This window comes from Nycticebus coucang, chromosome 4, assembly GCF_027406575.1.
Source record: "Nycticebus coucang isolate mNycCou1 chromosome 4, mNycCou1.pri, whole genome shotgun sequence".
Classification (NCBI taxonomy): Eukaryota; Metazoa; Chordata; class Mammalia; order Primates; family Lorisidae; genus Nycticebus; species Nycticebus coucang.
In genome coordinates this window covers 23,115,527-23,135,281 of record NC_069783.1, presented here as the reverse complement: position 1 = coordinate 23,135,281, position 19,755 = coordinate 23,115,527, and the positions used below count along the sequence as shown (strand labels likewise).

At 49.4% G+C, this 19,755-nt stretch overlaps 1 protein-coding gene across 4 annotated transcripts in view; it reads left to right on the top strand.

Annotated features, from left to right (window-relative positions):
* The window catches only part of ADCY3 (adenylate cyclase 3), an 89,238-nt gene that overhangs the window by 45,079 nt on the left and 24,404 nt on the right, over positions 1 to 19,755 (top strand). For all 4 annotated transcript variants that reach the window (XM_053589459.1, XM_053589457.1, XM_053589458.1 and 1 more), the window contains exons 4-6: positions 17,340 to 17,470; positions 17,986 to 18,097; positions 18,237 to 18,364. In XM_053589459.1, the coding sequence (XP_053445434.1) occupies positions 17,340 to 17,470; positions 17,986 to 18,097; positions 18,237 to 18,364 (371 nt within the window). The remainder of the gene's footprint in view (positions 1 to 17,339; positions 17,471 to 17,985; positions 18,098 to 18,236; positions 18,365 to 19,755) is intronic.

Below are 19,755 nucleotides of genomic sequence, written 5' to 3'. Positions count from 1 at the left end.
AAATGGCTGCAGTACATAGGCTGTGAGACCCACCTTCCAGTGTCCAGGGCTGTATGTGCCCTCTGGGCTGGGTCAGCGCAGGCAGCCTGTGGGCTGACAGAGAGGGCCATCCCTGGGTGCCCCAGAACTCCAAACACCATGGAGCTTCTCAAGGGTGCCGGCAGCCTGCCTGGGCCATGCTGCATCAGCAGAGCAGACCCAGCCTGGGCAGGGAGAGGTCCAGGTTAGGTGGAAGGCAGTGGGGTGGAAGCTGGAGCAGGAGGTGTGGACAGGGATGGGGGTAACATACATCCTCAGGCCTGGTTGGGCCCACAGCAGGAGCCTGTAAATGACTATCAGATGGAGTGAATCCGTCTAGCCAGGCTCTATCCTGAGTGTGACTTTGGGCTGGTTTCTGCTTTTTTTGGACCTCCATTTCCCTATATGTAGAACCTCCTTTGAGAGATTGTTTGAAAGGTAAAAAGGGAATCTTTGCAAATCCCATTGGTTTTGCTAAGGCACTGTCACCATCAGGAGGGGTGGAATTCTGCTGCCCATGAGTTTCCATCTGTTCATATTTTCCTTGGAGCTTCCGTGACTGTTCAGGACATACATCCACCTGCCAGTTCACTTGCTTTCTGCATTCTTGACAGGGTTTGGGACCACGATGATGCCAGACTCATTATATAATTTGATAAGTGTCCCCTCTTTCTAATCCTGGGAAGAGTGTGAGAATGACTTTGGGTGCTTCTTAAACGTTCAGAAGCCTTAGTGAAGTCCAGTGGGTCTGGAGTGTTTTTTACAAAAAGATTCAGTTTCTATCGTAGATATAGGTTGTTCAGATTTTATATTTATTTTTGCGTATGTTTTAGAGTTCTTTCTCCCCCTCCCCCAACTTGTCCATTTCATCTAAATTTTCCAAATTTTGGCATAACGTTCAGAATATTTTCTTTTTATCTTTTATTCTGTGTGAAATTTGTATCGGTCTTCCTTTTCTTCATTACGAATAAATGTACGTTGTGCCTTCTGTTTTTTAATTTTTTTCACACTCTGTCTTGCTAAGGCTTACTAATGTTTTAACCTCTTCCCTGAACCACCTTTTATCTTAGTTGCTTTCTTTAAACAGTTCTTGTTTATAATTTATTAATTTATGATTTTAACTTAGTTATAGTCTCTTTTTTACTTTTCTTTTTTATTTGTGTCCTTTTTTACCTGCTTGGGATAAAACTTCTTAGAGTTCTAAGAAGAGATAGACCCCAACCCCAACCCCAACTTCAACTAATTTTCAGCCTTTCTTTTCTAAAACTTGCATTTAACACTGTGAATTTTACTCATTACTTTGCTTTCGCTTTAGCTCGCATGTTTTTCTTTTTGATTTTTTTTTTTGAGACAGAGCCTCAAGCTATCACCCTGGGTAGAGTGCCGTCATGTCACAGCTCAGAGCAACCTCCAACTCTTGGGCTTAAGCGATTCTCTTGCCTCAGCCTTCTGAGTTGCTGGGACTACAGGCGCCTGCCACAACGCCTGGCTATTTTTGGTTGCAGTTGTCATTGTTGTTTAGCAGTCCCGGGCTGGGCTCGAACTTGCCAGCCTTAGTGTATGTGGCTGGCGCCCTCCTCACTGAGCTAGGGGGGCCGAGGGTAAAATGTCTTTTAAAAATGAAATGTCAATTATATCACACTATGTCTACCCCACAGTAGTACTTAACCTTCTCAGTCACCACACAGGGCACTCACAACATTTTAATTTCATGTGACGATCCTCTGTTCCCCACTTTCTGGCTGTTGTTTCTTAGTTCCTCATCTAGTTTAAGCCCCACAAGCCTTTATTGTAGTTGTATTAGACATTACTTAGCAGGCATTGCTCATCCACAGTTTTACCCTCTAATTGCTACACTTCCTTCGTTTCTGTGCTTCATCGTCTTGAAGAAATCCTGTTACAGTGTTCCTTTTTATGCAGATCTGTTGGCATCAAATTCTTTCTATCTCTAATTGCCAGTAAGCGTGTTTATTTCACTTTTATTTTTGAAAGACACCATCTCAGTCCATTTGTGTTACTATAAGAGAATACCACAGGCTGGATAATTTGTAAAGAACAGAAATTTACTTCTCATAGTTCTAGAGTCTGGGAAGTCCAAAGTCAAGGTGCTGGCATTTGGTCTTTGGAGGCCCCTCTTGCTGTGTACTCACACGGTAGAAGGGCAAGCTAGGCCAAGGCTGTGTGAAGCCTCTTTCAAAGGGGTCTTAGTTCCATCAAGGAAGGAGCTGCCCTTATGACCTAATTACCTCTTAAAGGCCCCTCCCCTTAATACCATTACCTTGGCAGCCCCTGCATTTTGGAGGGGACACATTCAAACTATAGCTACATTTTTTTTTTTGCAGATATAGAATTCAAAGTGACCGTTTTTTTACTTGCAGCCCTTTAAAGGTGTTACTCCACTCTCTGTCAGCTTCCATCATTCCTGCTGAAATACCGGTTGCTCCCATTACAGTACACACATAAGGCATAATTTTTCCTTTGGTTGCTTTTGGTACGTTCTCATTGTTTTTGGTTTTCAGCAGTTTTATGATGATGTGTCTAGGCGTTTTCTTTGTAGTTACCCTGCTTGGTTTTCAGAGAGCTTCTTCGATCGATGGCTTGATAGCTTTCATCAGTTTTGAAATGTTTCATCCTGAATCTTTTCACTGCTTCTCTCCTCTTCTCTCCTTTCCTTCAAGGACTCTGCATATCCTTGTTAGACCTTTTTACTACGTTCCAGAACTGTCTCCTCCTTTTCCCGAATCTTCCTTTTTTCTTTCTTTCTGTACTTCAGACTGAGTATCTTTACTGACCTAATTTCCAGTTCACTCATCTTTTCTTCCTCTGCTTTGTCAAAACAGTGATTGAGTGTATTTACTGAATCTCTGATTTCAATCCTTACATTTTTTTCAGCTTTAGAATTTCCATTTGATTTTTGAAACTGGGCTCCAGTTCCCTGGTTAAGTATTCCATTGTGTCCTCTATTTTCGGGAACATATTAAACATTTATTTTAAAGTTTCTGACATAGTATCTGGAATACTCGTGGGTATGCATTTTTTAATTGATTTTTGGTTCTGTCTTCTGGCATCCTGACCTTTTAAAATTAAATACTGGATATTATGGGTGGAAAAATAGTCGTGGCTCTGTATAATACTGTGTCCACCCAGAGAGGATTGACTTTTCTTGCAGCAGATGGTTAGAGTAGGGACAGAACACATCGATCCAATGTGGGGTCAGGAAGATTTAAGGCCAGGTTTCAGTCTGAGAGCTGGTCTGTTTCTGTTCTGTGTCTCCTCTTAGGAGATAGCTCTGTAGAGCTCTTAACTGAAAGGCCGGTCCTTGGCTTGTGGTAGCCTGCACTCTCCAGCACTGCGAGACTGCTGAAACTGTCCTTTGTCTCTAACCCCTTAGCTGTCACTTTCTGCTTAGATTCTTGGTCTCTGCCTCCTACAGGTGCTAAAGGGTAAAATAGTGTGCAGAGGTCAGGCGTGGTGGTTTATGCCTGTAATCCTAGCCCTCTGGGAGGCTGAAGCAGAAGGATTGCTTGAGCTCAGGCATTCAAACCAGACTGAGGAAAAGTGAGATCTTGTCTCTACAAAAAAAAAGAAAGAAGGAAAGAGAGAGAGGGAGAGAGACAGAGAGAGAGGGAGAGAGAGGGGAAGAGAGAGAGAGAGAGAGAGAGAAGAGAAAAGAGAAGAGAAGAGAAAAGAGAAAAATTAGCTGGGCATGGTGGTGCACACCTATAATCCCAGCTACTGGGGAGGCTGAAATAGGAGGATCACTTACGCCCAGAAGTTTGAGGTTGCAGTGAGCTATGATAACACCACTGCACTCTACCCAGGGAAACAGAGTGAGACTCGGTCTTAAAAAATAAAAACATAAATAAATAGTATGCAGAAAGTCATACTCACTGTTGTATGGTTCTCTTTTCTCTGGGGTCATAAGCCCTTTGGTTGTTTCCATTGCCCTTAAAGATCTAGGCTTTTTTGTATTTATCCAGCTTTGGTAGTTGTTCTTGGCTGACAGGTTGCTCTGATAGAAGTTCTCTGTAATAGTGAGAAGCAAAAGTTAGACATTATTTAGGAATGTTTTAAATACAGTCTCTGAGTTACAAACATCCGACTTAGGTACAACTGGCACTTATGAACAGAGGCTATAACAGGAAGTGTCTGAGTTATAAACATCAACTGATGTACGAGTCGTACTGATGAATGGAGGCTATTACAGGTAATAGTCAAATGTACCTGTTCCAACGTACATACAAACTCAACGGAAGAATGAACCTACAGAAACTATCTCGTTCATGACCCAGGGACTGCCTGTAGTTAAAAGTACGCATGGTATAAAATTATTAGAGTATGAAAAAGGGTTTACCAGGAACAGTAAGTCACCCTACACCCATTTCCCCTAGCCATCAGTCTCAGTCCTTTGGAAAATCCCTGGGATCTGCTGCATATATGTTCACCCTTCAACAGGCATTCTGTTTATTTCCATAGGTGTATATAGAGGTCTCTCTCTCTCTCTCTCACACACACACAGAGTAGCCTTTTCACTCTTTTGCACACAATCACCTCCTATCTTAGCATTCTGAGTCCATACTGTGTTGCCCCATCCTCCTTAATGACTGCGTTGCGTTCTGTTCTATAGAAGTATCATTATTATCATTATTTTACCAGGCTCCTCTAGGTAGACAGTTAGGTTCTTTCCAGTCTTTTGCTATTGTAAACATTCCTGTAATAATTATCCTTACAGAGACATCATGGTATGCATACGTAAGTATATTGGAGAAGGAATAAAAACCTAGAAGTGGAATTGCTGGATCTAAGGGTATATAATTTACCAATTTCATACACATGCCTGCACACACATGGTGCTAAAAAATGTATACACATTTGAAAAAAGAAAAGAAAACTCTGTTAAAATTGCAATACTTCATATATACCAGTGACAAAAGATGAATGCAAGTCACATTCAGCACTACTTGTAATTGCAAAAGTCAGATTTTTCTTGTTTATCTAGAAAATATTTTGCTCTTGGAACCCCTGAAGCTCCTACAAGAGTTCCTACTGGAAATGCCCAGCCCCAGGGAACAGGCCACAAGACAGGGGTAACATCAGTGGGTCTTTTCCTGCCTCGTAGTCATTTGGTTCAAGTCACAGCCAGGCATTCTGAAGTCTGGAAAAGTCTCTTTTCTTTATTAGCATGCATGGTATAATATTTGGTAAGAATAGACAAGTATAAAGAAAACTATACCGATAGAGGCACATTCATTTAAGTCTTTTTATTTCTGTCCCGAGATTTGAGTGTCCTAATTTGAGTCCTTATTCTTATATAGGTAGCAGCTAAGACCCAGACACTGGAGTCTCTGCCTACCTCCCATGGTACTAAGGAAGGTAAATAAAAAGCATTTACTTAGCATAGCACCTGTACATAGTAGGCATTCAGACTGCCTGCCATCATATTAGGATTGTTGGATAAAATTGTAAAGATACAGAAAAATATAGAAGAGACCAATAAATCTCCCATAACCTGGGAGTTTCTTTTAAAAGTAATTTTTAAAAAGTAATGTTGTAGATTGGGTTCCCAGATAGAAAAGACTTTCTTGATTGCTTTTTTTTTTTCTTCTTGCCGAGGTGAAATTTACGTAACATAAAACTAACCATTTAAAAGTGTACATTCCAGCGTGTGCCACAACACCAGGCTAATTTTTCTATTTTTTAAAAATAGAGATGGGTTTCAGGTTGCTGTGAGCTATGACGCCATAGCACTCTAGCCTGGGGTAACAGAATGAGACTCCGTCTCCAAAAATAAAATAAAAGTGCACACTCAGAGTGCTGTGCAATGGGCCCTCTGGCTAAACATTTCTATCACCTCAAACATTTCTAAACATTTCTATCACCTCAAAAGAAAACCTGGTATCCAAACTAACTTTTAACAACTAGACAGAAAGGCACCTGGTGAGCCCTGGGAGAGTCCTCGCTCATAAGGACAGAAGACCCTGAGCCTTGCACACTCCCACTGTCCTCCATATTCCTCTCCTTGTGATGACACCAGAGTCTGCACCATGGGGAGAGCCCCAATGAGTGAACTTAGACCCGGGGTTGTATCTGATGCTCTGCTAGCATTTCTGGGAATAGACAGCCCTAGATTTCCCACTTTCTCACTGTGTGACATTGGCACTTCACCTCTTTGGTCTTCCATTTAATCTTCTAAAAAATTGGGATTAAGGGCGGCACCTGTGGCTCAAAGGAGTAGGGCACCAGCCCCATATGCCAGAGGTGGCACCCAGCCCTGGCCAGAAACTGCAAAAAAAATTTTTTTTGAATTAAAAAATTGGGATTAAAAATAACATTGTTGAGAGTGGTTTAAGAATCATATGAAGGAAGAAGGCAGAGGGGAGCCTAAAACCCGTTAAGCTTTTTGGGAGTATTAGGTGCGTCACTGTCACAGTAGCCCCACCCCTCGGGGTCGCACTGGCGGAAGGCAGAGTGGTGAGGTAGGATGGGAGGTGGCTGGGGCCCGTGCACCCTTTTCCTCGGTTCCAAGTGGGACAGAGGTTGTTCCTTCCCCAGACATCGGGGCTGACGTTGGGTAGCTCGGGCTCTGGGCTGATTTTACATCCCAGGAGCGTCAGCTGATGTGTCTTTGGCAATGAGTGCAGGCTAGTAATAGAGGTTGCATGATCCCATTTCACTTTCCTCCCGTGAAAGCCCCTCCTGAGAATAAAAATGAGAAAACAGATGGAAAAACACTTTGGTAGAGGGCTACAGATAGCCCCGGTAGGAGAGGAAACACAGATGGTTTGGAACTGGTCCTGGTTAAGGGACTATTTGAGGTTGTGCCACACCAGGCACACCAGGCCATCCCCCAGAACCCTGACAGGTGCGCTTAATGTCTTCAATTTTTTTTTTTTTTTTTTTTTTTTAAGAGACAGAGCCTCACTCTGTCTCCAGGGTAGAGTGCCTGAACATAGCTTGGATCGCTGCAGCTTTGAATTCCTAGGCTCAAGCAGTCCTCAGCCTCCCCAGTAACTGGGACTCCAGGTGAGAACCACTTCACTCCACTAATTTTGAAATTTTCTGTGGCGCATCTGGGTCGCAGATTCCAGTGGCTTTGTGGCTTAAGCCTCCCACCCAGGCCTCCTCTGCAAGGGGTCCTGCCCCGCTCTGAGGCCATGTGAATCTGGAGCTCTCTGAGCATGCAAAGTGGTTCTCTTTGCATTTATTGAGCACACGTCTAACTTTTTAGGCAGTCTGATGGCATTTACCTGTGGAATAGGGCCACGTAGATTCAGGCCTCTCCCCAGAGGTTCCAGGCTCCGTGGGCATGTTAAGGTAGAGCACAGGCCCAGATGAAAGAGCTGGAGTTGTTTGTCTTTATCCCCAGGCGGCCATACTCTAGGGGTTAGCTGGGGACCTTGAGGGTTGCTAAGCACCCCAACTGCCACCCGGCAACAGCAAGCATCCAGAAAATCTGCCTGATACACATCGGTTGCCAGGTACAAACTGCAGGATTATAAGACGTTCTAAACCATGTACTCAGAATCATCTCCAGGGGAGTGGGATGTGGATGAAGGAGGATGTGGGGAATATGGAAGGGCTATGGGGGTGGCCAGGCCAGGCTGCACATCCTTCAGAGCGTGTCCTGTGTGGTCAGCCAGCCCCACACCTGTCCTGTATCAGGGAGTGAGGCCTGCCCTCAGCACCCACCTCCAGCCAGGACGAAGCTGTGGCCTGGGACATTTAGAGGGAGAGGCCAGGGCTGACCACACAGGGTCTAGGTCAGAAAACCTTTCTCCGTCTTCCCCCTCAGCGCCCTGGGGAATGCAGCTGAGGTGGATACTGGTCACCAGCCACCGGCAGGCTTGCGTCCAGCTCCTGGGGGGATGTCCATAGACATCACAGCTGCTGCACTCTGCCTGTACTGCCTTAACCCAGTGCCCAAGGTCACCTGTCACTATAGATTGTTTCCTCTTTGGGCCACAGTCTTTCCCTAGGTGGGTGACCTTCTGCCCTTGAACAGGTCCATAGAGGGCAAAACTGCCCATTTACCAGGAGACTCAGAACCCTCTCCCGGGAGTCCCAGACCCTGGGACTCTGGAATGCTGCTATTTCATAACAGCTCAGCTTCTGTTTCCTATTTTCTGAATATCCCTCCACTTTGACATGTGCCCAAGACTGCTTCACTGTTCCCTTCAAGACCTTTTGCTATGAGGACAGGCATAGAGAAATCTCAACCTTGAGCCTCATTCTTACGGGCAGTCAGCGGGGGAGAGGGGCATCAGGGCAAGAGAGAGGCAAGTTGCCTCTTGGCTTGGGATTGGGCTTCCAGTGCCAACCCTCAAAGTGCCCACTGCTGTCCTGTGAGGTTGGTGCTGGGAGCCCTGCCTTCTCCGGGTGAGGGAGAGGAAAGAGGTGGAGGTGGAGGAGGCACACTCCTCCACCCTCTCCATGGGAGCTCTGTCCTCTCTTGCTCGTTGCACAGTGGCTGAGTTGTAGTGTGAAGCATCTAACGTAGTGGGTCAAACCCATCATCTACTTAATTGCAGCCACAGAGATGTGTCCCCAACATTAGCCTTGTAGACATCCAGGTGGAGTGTGGACGGGCCACTCGGGCAGATTTGGTGTGTGGAGCTCGTTCTGTGCGTTACCACATATGTAGTGGGCTGCAGGCTCTGTGCCTGTGTGCATAGGCTTCTGTACAGGCCTGCCGGGGTGAGGACGTCAGTTCACACAGGACAGCACGTCATTGTCTGCTGCGAGCTCAGCAGAAGTAAGTGACCACATGGCACCTGACGAACCTCAGATGTACTTTATTGCTTCTACCCAGGGATAACAAGATAGGTGAGTTTGCTACAGGTGCCACCGATGAGTCCTAGACCTGCCTCACCTTCCTCTGCCCCAGAGCCACTCAGGGTCTCAGCAGAAGCCAACCAAAAGGTACAAAGAGGGGAGCACCTGGTAATCAGGCAGAGACCCCTTGGTGTCCTGGCCTGCCGGTTTGGAACATAGTGGGATGTACCCAAATTGGCCATAGTAACATGGGATAGAGAATCCAGAAAATCTGGCTGGGGCCACGTGGATTCTTATGTTGCTTTTCAAGAAGAGGAATGAAATTACTTGGTGGGAGAAAGGAGTCTTGATCCGAGTGGTAGGGCAGGGGTGGAGGTTAGTGAGCAGGGAGGGCTGCGGGGAAGGGGTGAGTGTGTGGGGTGGTAGGTGACGGGGAATGATGCTGTGATGGACAGAGGCCTCATCTGAGGAGCACTTTTTGTTCCTCATGTGGAAGGGACTTGAGTCAGGAGACAGAAACTGGTTTAAGTGGGGGGCTGGAGTGGCTGCCGTGGGTATAGAGTAAAGGAAGGTGGGAGCAGCCTTGGGAAGGAGCCCTGGTGAGATTTATTGCTCATGAGGAGGCAGCAGAGGGAGCGAAGCCAAACCACCCTGCACCCTTTGCAGGTGGAAGTTTTGTCTCTAATTTACTTGGGTCCTCGTGGCCAGGGTGCCACTGAGCTGCTGGGTCAAGGACAGAAGTGGGTGGTGTGCACTTCCACAGCAGACATGGTGGGCACTCTTGCCCACCCATCACAGGTGTGACCTTAGCAGCCTTCTCAACACAGAGCTCCGGGCAGCTGCTCTTTGCCCCTCTGAGGGTGAGCTGAGCTTTATTGCCACAGTGTTCTAGAGCTGTGTCGTCTCTAGTGACATGGTGGCCACTAGCCATAATGTAGCTATTTAAGTTAATTAAAATAAAAAATTTAAAGTCACTTCCTCAGTTGCACTAGGCCCATTTCATGTCGCTAGTGGACACCATATTTGATAACACAGGTACAGAACACTTCTGTGATTGTGGAAAGTTCTGTTAATGCTGTTTTAGAGGGTGATGACTCCCCCTTGGGTCCCGTCTCCTAGTTGACAGCTCATTAACTCACTAAATCTCTAAGGAGCACCTGCTCTGTGCCAAATACCCTTGGCAGGGGCTCCAGGTAACACATGTGTGGCCGTCTTTGGGTCCAGTGGGCTTTCTCCTTGAGATTACAGTCACCTCGACCTGCACAGTGGCCTCTCTCTGGGAACTACGCAGGAGTCCAGGCCAGTGACCAGAGTCCTCCACACTCAGCACTCTAGCAGGGTAAGAGCTCTGGGCTGACCCGGACCCGTGTGATTTCCACACTGTTGGAGGTGACATGGCCTGGTGCTGACTTGTTCATGTGGCTTCCTCAACGGTGAGATTCAATGTGGTCCTTGCAGGAGTGGGCAGCCTGTGGCCTTCCAGATCCTTGAGTGAGATCTTTTGAATGAATCCAAATTGTACAGAACAAATCCTCTTAATGAAGGGATTTATTCTGTGAAGTTTGGATTTGGTTGAGGGGCTGCACTTGGGGATCTGGAGGTCCCCCACCCCCTGGCCTGCTGCTGGAAGGTTTTGTTTCTAAGATGTGCTGAGATTCTCACTCCTCTGAGTCCCCTCCAACAGCCTTCAGTGGGAGAGAGTGGGGCACTCCTGCCCGGGGAGACCAGTCATTTGACTGACGTGACTGCCCTGCCTGTCCCAGCTCTTTGGAGTACTGGTTGCCTCTGCCTTTTCCAGAGTTTAGCTCAGGGACTGGCATAGATGCCCAATGGCTATTCTTTGAGTGTCTGAGGGTGTGACTATGTTGTTTGGACAGGCACAGTACGTGTGGCCCCCTCATCTAAATGGTGGCACCAGTGGAGTTCCCGAATTTCACACATTGTTGTCCTTCATCCTCCCGTCAGGGAGAGGGCAGCTGTCTGGCCTCTGCCCTCCCCGAGCCAGTGGGCCTGAGCCTTCTGCTCTTCATCTCCCGCCTCCTCCACCTCCTCTGCTCAGGCCGTCAGGTCAGGTGAGGTCCGGTGACCTTTTGGCTTCTAAAAAGCCTAAAAGCTCCAAGAATCTGGATCAATCAGGACCAGTTCAGACAGGTTTGTGGAACATCCGCGGGTCTGCTCACAGCCTGTGGTAGATTGCAGTGACATGTATTTGTGTGTGCCCCAGGGTACACAGCACATATGTAGGACACACATGTGCATACACATGGACACACCTGTACAGATACTCGTGTGCATGCACACACCCGGCCACCTGGATATGGTTGGTCTCTGTCCACTTAACTCTCTGTCCCTCCCTCTTACAAGGATGTTGTAGAAACTAAGCTTCTTACCACCACGCTCATTTATCCAAATCCCTCCTGGCTGCCTTGCTGTAATTAACTCCTGAATGCCTCATCAGAGTATCGGCTGTAACAACTCGGAGGGCCCCTGGGAGCAGTGCTGGCCTCCTTCCTCCATCTCAATCCTGAGCCAGCACAAAGCGAGGCCTGGCAGGAGTCACTGCCAAGGAGAAGGGGGATTGACTGCTTCCTTCTAAGAGGAAGGAGGAGGCCATGTTGACAGACTGCTCACAGCCCACCTGAGCAAATCTGTTTACAGATGAAGCATCCTCGCCCAGGAAGTTGTGAGGCCAAGCATCCTACCCCAGGCCAGTGTGGCCTCTTCTCCAAGGGACCAGACCACCACCGCCCCCAGCCCTCACCCCACTCCAGGGCTACAAACTGCCCAGAACAGGCCTGGGGTGCTTCCTCCCAGGATCTGGGTAATTTTTGATCTACCGAAAGAGCTCTACCCTGGGTTTTGTTTTCTTTGAGACAGAGTCTCGCTTTGTCACCCTCAGAGTGCTATGGCATCAGAACTCACGGCACTCACAAACTCCTGGGCTCAAGTGATTCTCTTGCCTCAGCCTCCCGAGCAACTGGGACTACAGGTGCCCGCCACAATGTCCGGCTAGTTTTTCCAATTTTTAGGAAAGACGGGGTCTCACTCGGGCTGGTCTCAAAAACTTGAGCGCAAGTGATTCACATGCCGTGGCCTCCCGGAGTGCTGGGACTACAGGTGTGAGCCAGCGCTTGTTCTTTTTCTCTCTGGACTTTGTTTGGTTCTCTTCCCAGGGAGTGTCAAGGACTTGACTTTTATTAGCATGCTGTGTGTTTATGACCATCACGGAATTGCAGGGCTGGGGCGACGTGATGCCGTTTACAGCCTCCTTCCTCTCTTTGTGCAGAGCCACATCTTAACATCCCGGGTCTCAGTGCCGAGACTGTCCAGACCCCCCAGCCCCGGCCCAGCCTCCCAGCCCGGGCTTGACTCCTCCTGCAGCTGTCTTGCCCAGCGTCCAGGAAGAGGAGTTCACCACCTCTCAGGGCAGCACATTCTTTGAACTGTTTGAGTCTTAAAAATATTCTTCCTCCTCTGAAAGCAACTATTTCTTCTCCAGCAGCCTTTCCTCATTACCTTTTCCTCTTGGGGCCTCCAAAGCAAATCCCATCCCTTTTCTACACAATGGTGTTCCTCAGACCTGACAACATCTCCATGATCCCATGGGGTCTTCTCCTCTCCAGGCTGATTCCCAGCCTCTCGGCATCAGGCCATCCTCAGATGCTGGAACTCAGCCTTCTGTCCCTCCCTGACCAAGGCCTAGTGATTCAAGGACCTGTAACCATCCAACCAGCTGGTACAGTAGGTCCGGGGCCCTTATTTTCTGTCACACAGCCCGGGGCCATTCTATTTTTTTTTTTTTTTTTGAGAGAAAGTCTTATTATGTCACCCACAGTAGAGTGCCATGGCATCACAACTCACAGCAACCTCAAACTCTTGGGCTCAAGCGATTCTCTTGCCTCAGCCTCCCAAGTAGCTGGGACTACAGGCACCCACCACAACGCCTGGCTATTTTTTGATTGTAGTTGTCATTGTTGTTTAGCTGGCCCAGGCTGAGTTTGAACCTGCCAGCCTTGATGCATGTGGCCAGTGCCATAAACACTGTGCTATGGGCGCCGAGCCTATGTTAGGAATTCATTTTAAATCTAACAATATCCCAGATGGTAGACTTACCTTTCCCCACCCACACCCACCCTCATATTGATGCATAATGCCTTCTCCATTCTGTTCTGTGCTTGGTTTGGGGAACTCAAGGTTATTACATTTATCCCTTTTGAATTTCAGCAAGTCACTCTGAAGCAAAATTCATATTAACCAATTGTCCAGACCCCAATAGGCTATTCACACACTTTATAAATACATCCTCTATATCTTCTGAAAAGTTTCCTTTCTGGAAGGATTTACACTTTGAACAAAGAAAGAGGGCTCAGAGATCACCCATTTACAGATGAGGAACCAAGCCTAGAGGAGCGAAGTGCTTGTCCAGGGCCTTTATTTAGTAGCCTAACTTTGGATCAGTGATCTTTGCTCTGCCCTGCAAAGCCTTTGATGAAAATCTTTGGACAAGATTTTCTGATTTGTAAAATGCTTTATCTCTTTAACAGAGCCACCTTTGGAATTAATCATTACTATCTCCGTATCTTTTTCCTCAGCCTCCAATCACCAGTCCCTCTATTTGTCTAGGCCAGGCATCCTCAAACTGCGGCCCGTGGGCCACATGAACTGGTGTGAATTTTTTTTTTTTACTTCAAAATACGATATGTGCAGTGTGCATAGGAATTTGTTCATAGTTGTTTTTTTTTAAACTATAGTCCAGCCCTCCAACGGTCTGAGGAACAGTGAATTGGCCCCCTGTTTAAAAAGTTTGAGGACGCCTGGTCTAGGCCATAAGATAAAACATAGCTTCAAGTTAAGGAAGTATTTTCCACAGTCCTGTTCTCTGGAAACCTGTCCAACCCCCTACAGTGTTCAAGAGGGAAGCAGCCGTATGCCAGCACTTGAGGGCCCACAAGCTTGAAAAGGCACAGTCCTGGGAAAGGTGGCCTCTGTGCACACAAGTAATTTTTATAAAGGACAGATGATCCAAAGGGGTCTAAGGTTGATCACAAAAATTGATATGGTAATGCCTATCATAATTCAATTGTATACCAATTATGTCATTATTCTACTGATATAGTCATTATATATGTAATATGTATATATGCATATGTAAATATGCATAACGATACTCAGTGACTATCATTGAATAGCATTGGCATTCAGAATACCAGGAGTTTTAAAGAGATGAGATGTGGCTTTCAATTCAGTATGAAAATCACATTACAATTGTAAAGCCCAGGCATAGTGGCTCACACCTGTAATCCCAACACTCTGGGAAACCAAGGAGGGTGGATTACTTGAGCTCAGGAGTTCAAGACCAGCCGATCAAGAGGGAGATCCTGTCTCTAAAAATAGCTGGGTGTTGTGACACTGCCACTGCTGCTGCCTTTGTTCTGTGTTAGTTGACAATGTCAGAGACAGTGTTTGGAGAGAAATTGGGACTTTGGTCAAGGCAGGGAGCCCTTTACAGAACTGGATTGGACTCTAGTGTCTCCAAGGTTCCAAGTGAACTCAGAGAGGCTCCCTGGAGGGACAGAGCTCAGAGGTAGAGTCAGAGAGGACGGCAAGGGCCTGAGTGTGTGGGCTGCAAACCTCACGTTCCATGTCCCTCCCTGCTCACGCACCTGCGCCCCCTCGCCTCTGCAGCGCCCTGTGTGCCCACGTCGTGGGAGGGCTGAGACTTGAATGGGAGGCAGGATCCTTCTTTGTATACCTTTGTCATCCTACCCTTGCTAAACGGAGCTAAGAGGCCTGGCTGCGTGACAAAAGGGTTTTCTGCTGACCCTGGGACATCCCACTGGAACTCTTACTCTGTAAACTTGTGGCCAGCTTTGAAGCCCAAAGGAGGATCAAGCCCATCTTTCTGAGCCATCTGCTCCTCAGCAATACTTTATGTCAGAATAAGTAAAACACCTTGAGCACTTAGCATGTGCCAGGCACGATCTGAGCACTTCGTGCTAGTGATTCTCTTAGTCCTTCTGCTTTACTGCCTAGGGGACTGAGGCACAGGGAAGTTCAGGAACCTGCCGAAAGCACACGGCAAGTGGGCACTGCCTGCCTGGCCAGCCTCTCCCGCACCAGGCAGCGCCCTCTGGGGTGGGCGGGGACCCATATGTTTTGTGCACTTGCTCTGTCTGAGCTGCGCGGCCCCGGAGAACAGGCTTCTGCTTCCTGAGAGTGGGTTTGGCTTCTCATTCCTGAGCTGTAATGATGCCATTTACAAAGTTCTTCACAGTGACGAGACATCGCTGTGGAAATGGAAGAATAATAGTAAAACCGCTGTAAGTGCTTTAGCCTGGAGCTGGTGCCAGGCACACTCGTTTGTCCTAATGGTATGGTTCACTGCAAGAAAGAGGATGATTAATTCTCATCATAAAACCACAGAACACAGGCGAGAGGGACCCTGGTGTGACGGGATGGAGTTCCTGGTGTGGGGCCCTTGCTGGGAGAAGGGAGGGGCTATGTCTGCAGCGGGCTATGTCTGCAGGGCTGGTTCTCCCCGGGGAGGCCAGGTGCCAGACTTCTGGTTTCCAAAATGAGAGTACCCCCATCTCTGGGGACCTCTTGACAGCCCCACCCAGAAGAAAAGAGCTTACTGTCCGCCTCAGCTCTGTCCTGGAGATGCACTTGCCGCTCCTGCCCCAAAGCAGGTGTGTCTGATGTGCACTTGAGCTGAGCTCTTTGGTGCCTCAGGGAGCAACTGCACCCAGTCCATCTTTCCTGTGCAGGCCTCAGCAGGAGGTGAGGTCCCCTGCTCCTGGCCCAATGGCTTGGGACCCACAGCCTCACTATGGTCTAGTGAGCCCTGGTCATGCCTCAGGTGGTAAGGACCGAGCCACTAGCTCTTAGTTTTTTTGGTCACCCCAGACCTAGTTAACTCCTGTGACCCACAGGACATAGATCTTCTGGATATCTTGAGTCCGCGTACCTCACTCAGACTTCAACAGCTGACCCCTGGCAACACTTTGGCTGGTCGCCTGCTCTACTGGGGCTCAGTGGCTGCCTGCCCTCCAGCCCTATCTCCGCCCTCAACCCTCCCTGCCTCCCCGCTATGGCTTCTGGCTACTTCTGTATCTCAGCCCTTGGCTGCGGCCTCTACCTCCTCCGGGGCCAGCCTCACTCTTTTGATGTTTGTCCCATAGGCCTTAGATAAGTCACTTTGCTGTTAGCCACAATTCTCATGCCCCTTGACCTTTGACAGTTTCCATCCTGTAAAACCTCAACTCGAGGTTCTCCCTCAAGTTTCTCACATCATCCTTCCCCAGCCACCATCATCATCTCCTCCCCGCAGGGGCAGCCTCCGCCCTGACAAGGCTCCCTGGGTCTCCACCCACTTCCTACCCTCCAGCACCTCCTCTGTCAGTGCTCTCCACTCTTCTCTTTCCCTCTGCTCCGTCTTTGGCAGCTCCCAAAGGGAAACCCCCATGCGGTGACTGCAGCTCCTGAGAGCCAGACTCCTGCCTTTCCCTCACATCTGCTGCTCCTCCCGTGTTCCCTGTTCAGAGACGGGAACTATCCTCTCAGATGCCCAAGCCACAGGGTTCTTATGAAAAGAGCCACATAATAAGTATTTTTGGTTTTGCGGGCCATATGGTCTCTGTCGCAACTACCCAGCTCTGCACTGGAGTGCAAAAACAGCCAGAGACAATCAGTAAACAAAGGAGTATGGCTGGTGGCAGTAAAACTTTATTAACGAAAGCAGACAGCAGCCAGTTTACCCATAGGCCACAGCTTGCTGACCGCTAGTCTAACCCATGCCTGGCTCCCAAGCCCTGTGTCTGTTTCTGCCTCCACTGAAGTACACGCGGGTCCCTGACCCTGCCATTGTGTTTGCACCTGTGCCTTTGTAGATGTGGCCCCTCTGACAGGAACACTCAGCACCTCGAGCAAAGGCTCAATTTCAGGAGGGCTTCCTTAATGCCTCCTCCCTTCTTGCGTGCACCATCCTCTGCTGTCCCCTCTCTGGTCGTGCGGGGCGGTACACCCACTGCACTGGGCCACCTGTGTCCACCACAAGACCCTCGGCTCTCTGAGGTGCGCACTGTGCTCTGATTTTGTATCACGGGCACCTTGGGTGGCACCTAGTACACGAGAGGTCCTCAGGTCGAATCTGACTATCAGGCCTGGTGGGTAACAGGAGATGACTCCACGGAGATCTTGTCCTCAGAGCTGAAAGCACAGTGGCCGACACAGGGGTCGTCACACTTCTTGTGGCACGAGGAGGATGCTGAGCACAAAGCCATGTGTGGGTTTCCCTGAGGCACTTCTGACTCCCTTAGCGCTCTGAAGGGGCTGGCATGACTCTGAGCCTCTCGTGGACAGAAGCTGCCTGTCCTGGGCCCTGGCTGCCTCCGGCCGTGGGTCTTGAGGCCTCTATGGAAGGTCAGTGCCGGTCCTGGATGACATCTCTCTCCAGGCAGGGGTTTCTCCCCAGGATTATTTGAACTCGCCTCTGGAAAATTCCAGGCCAGGCCTTGCCTTCCCCTCTCACCCCCGTCTCCTTCTCCCAGGAGAACCTCATGTTGTCCATCCTGCCTAAGCATGTGGCCGATGAGATGTTGAAGGACATGAAGAAAGATGAGAGCCAGAAGGACCAGCAGCAGTTCAACACCATGTACATGTACCGCCACGAGAACGTCAGGTGTGGGCGCGGCGCAATGCGTCCCTGTGGGCCCTGCTGAGTACTCAGGGCTTTGAGAGTTTCCCCAGGGACCCATGTTTGCAGGAGAAGCCTGGCAAACGTCAGGGCTGCCACATGCTTGAAGCTGCCTGGTCAAACCTCATCATTGGACAGACTTCTGCTAGGGCGGGGAAGGGACTCCTGTGAGATCACCTAGCCCTTCAGGGACAGCACTGGGGCTAGAACCTTGACCCATGATTCCAGGAAGGAGGATGTGTCCAGCCCAGCGCAAGAGTGGGGCAATGTGGGTGGACCCCAGGCCCCTCAGGGCAGGGAGGCCTGCAACAGGGAAGTCCACAAGGACCAGCTGAAGTATTAGGCCCTGATATTGGCTGGAAGCACCAGGGTCTCCCTGCTCTGGAGGTTGAGCAAAGACCTTGTCCCACTGACTGTCATCCTGGCTGTCCTGTGGTTGGGACAGGGGCTGGTGGTGGTGTCAAGCACACCTCACCACCTGTGGTTCCCTCCTCTCTCAGCATCCTCTTTGCGGACATCGTGGGCTTCACCCAGCTGTCTTCTGCCTGCAGTGCCCAGGAGCTCGTGAAGCTGCTCAACGAGCTCTTTGCCCGCTTCGACAAGTTGGCAGCTGTAAGTGCCCAGACCCCGCCTGTGCCCGGCCCTCACTGGCTCCCTCATTTCCTCCCACTTGTCCTTCCTTTGCTCTCTTAGCCACTGTCCCGTGGCTGAGGAGGGACTCAGGAGCATAGGCTGTGCCCTGCCCTTTCAGAAATACCACCAGCTGCGGATCAAGATCCTGGGGGACTGTTACTACTGCATCTGCGGCCTGCCCGACTACCGCGAGGACCATGCCGTCTGCTCCATCCTCATGGGGCTCGCCATGGTGGAGGCCATCTCGTAAGTGGGGTGCCTCCAGGAGGGAGGGGCCCCTAGGGCACATGGTCCTGACCCTGCACCGGTGGAGGAGCAGGCCTTCTGTGCTGGTCCAGCGGATGCCCGCCAAGGCCCCATGGAGGGGTCCACTGGAGGTGTGAAAGGCAGCTCACAGGGTTCAGCCCTGGTTGGCAGTGGCACAGTCCCCACCTCTGGGAAGTCAGTGCGTGGCTTACATTCCTCACAGCCAAGGGAAATTTCCAAACCTCTACAGGTTCTAGGGCCTACTTTTCCAACCCTCCTCCACTATTTTATTTTGTTGTTGTTTTTTTTCCTGGAAAAAGCAGCTGTGAGATGGATCATACCACCCACTTTTTTTTTTTTTTTTTTTGAGACAGTATTACTCTGTCACCCTGGGTAGGGTGCTATGGTGTCATAGCTCACAGCAACCTCAAACTCTTGCACTCAAGAGTAGCTGGGACTGTAGGTGCAATACAACACTTGGCTAGGTTTTCTTTTTTTTTTTGAGTAGAGAGGAGGTCTTATCCTTGCTCAGGCTGGTCTTGAATTCCTGAGCTCTAACAATCTTCCCACCCCACCTCCCAGAGTGCTAGGATTACAGGCGTGAGCCACTGTGCCCAGCCACACTACCCACTTTTGCTGGGACACTCCTGCACATCTCCTGCCTCCTCAGTGTTTCCTAACCGTGCCCCCCACAGACGGGTTCAGGGACTGCCCTCCTCATCTGCTAAAGAGGTAACTGCCGAAGCCGTGATGTGGGCAGAGGCTGTGAGGGAGGTAAACTGTCTTCCCTCACCCTTCCTACTTGTCACTGCTCTGAGTGGCCTGGGAGATCTCAGGAAGGGCAGTTCCTCAGGTGACTGAAGCTCTCTGGGGAGCCTGGGTGGCAGCGTCACTGAAGTGGGAAGGGAATTGCCTGCTGAGGCCCCTCCCCATCTCTGAGAGGGTGGCTTTGCATTTTTTTTTTTTGTAGAGACAGAGTCTCACTGTACTGCCCTCGGGTAGAGTGCCGTGGCGTCACACGGCTCACAGCAAACTCTAACTCCTGGGCTTACGCGATTCTCTTGCCTCAGCCTCCCGAGCAGCTGGGACTACAGGCACCCGCCACAACGCCCGGCTATTTTTTTGTTGCAGTTTGGCCGGGGCTGGGTTTGAACCCGCCACCCTCAGCATATGGGGCCGGCGCCCTACTCACTGAGCCACAAGCGCCGCCCGGCTTTGCATTTTTTAGTCTTCCAGGTTAGATCCCCTCTGGTATTGGCCTGGAAAGGAAGAAATGCTGCCTTTTACCTAGGGAAGGGGGCGGTAGTTCAAGATGGGAAACCTCAACCTTCTCTCTCCCGCCCCTGGCAGGCAAATTTCTGAATTTCCTCTTTGCCTCTTCCTGGAGTTCT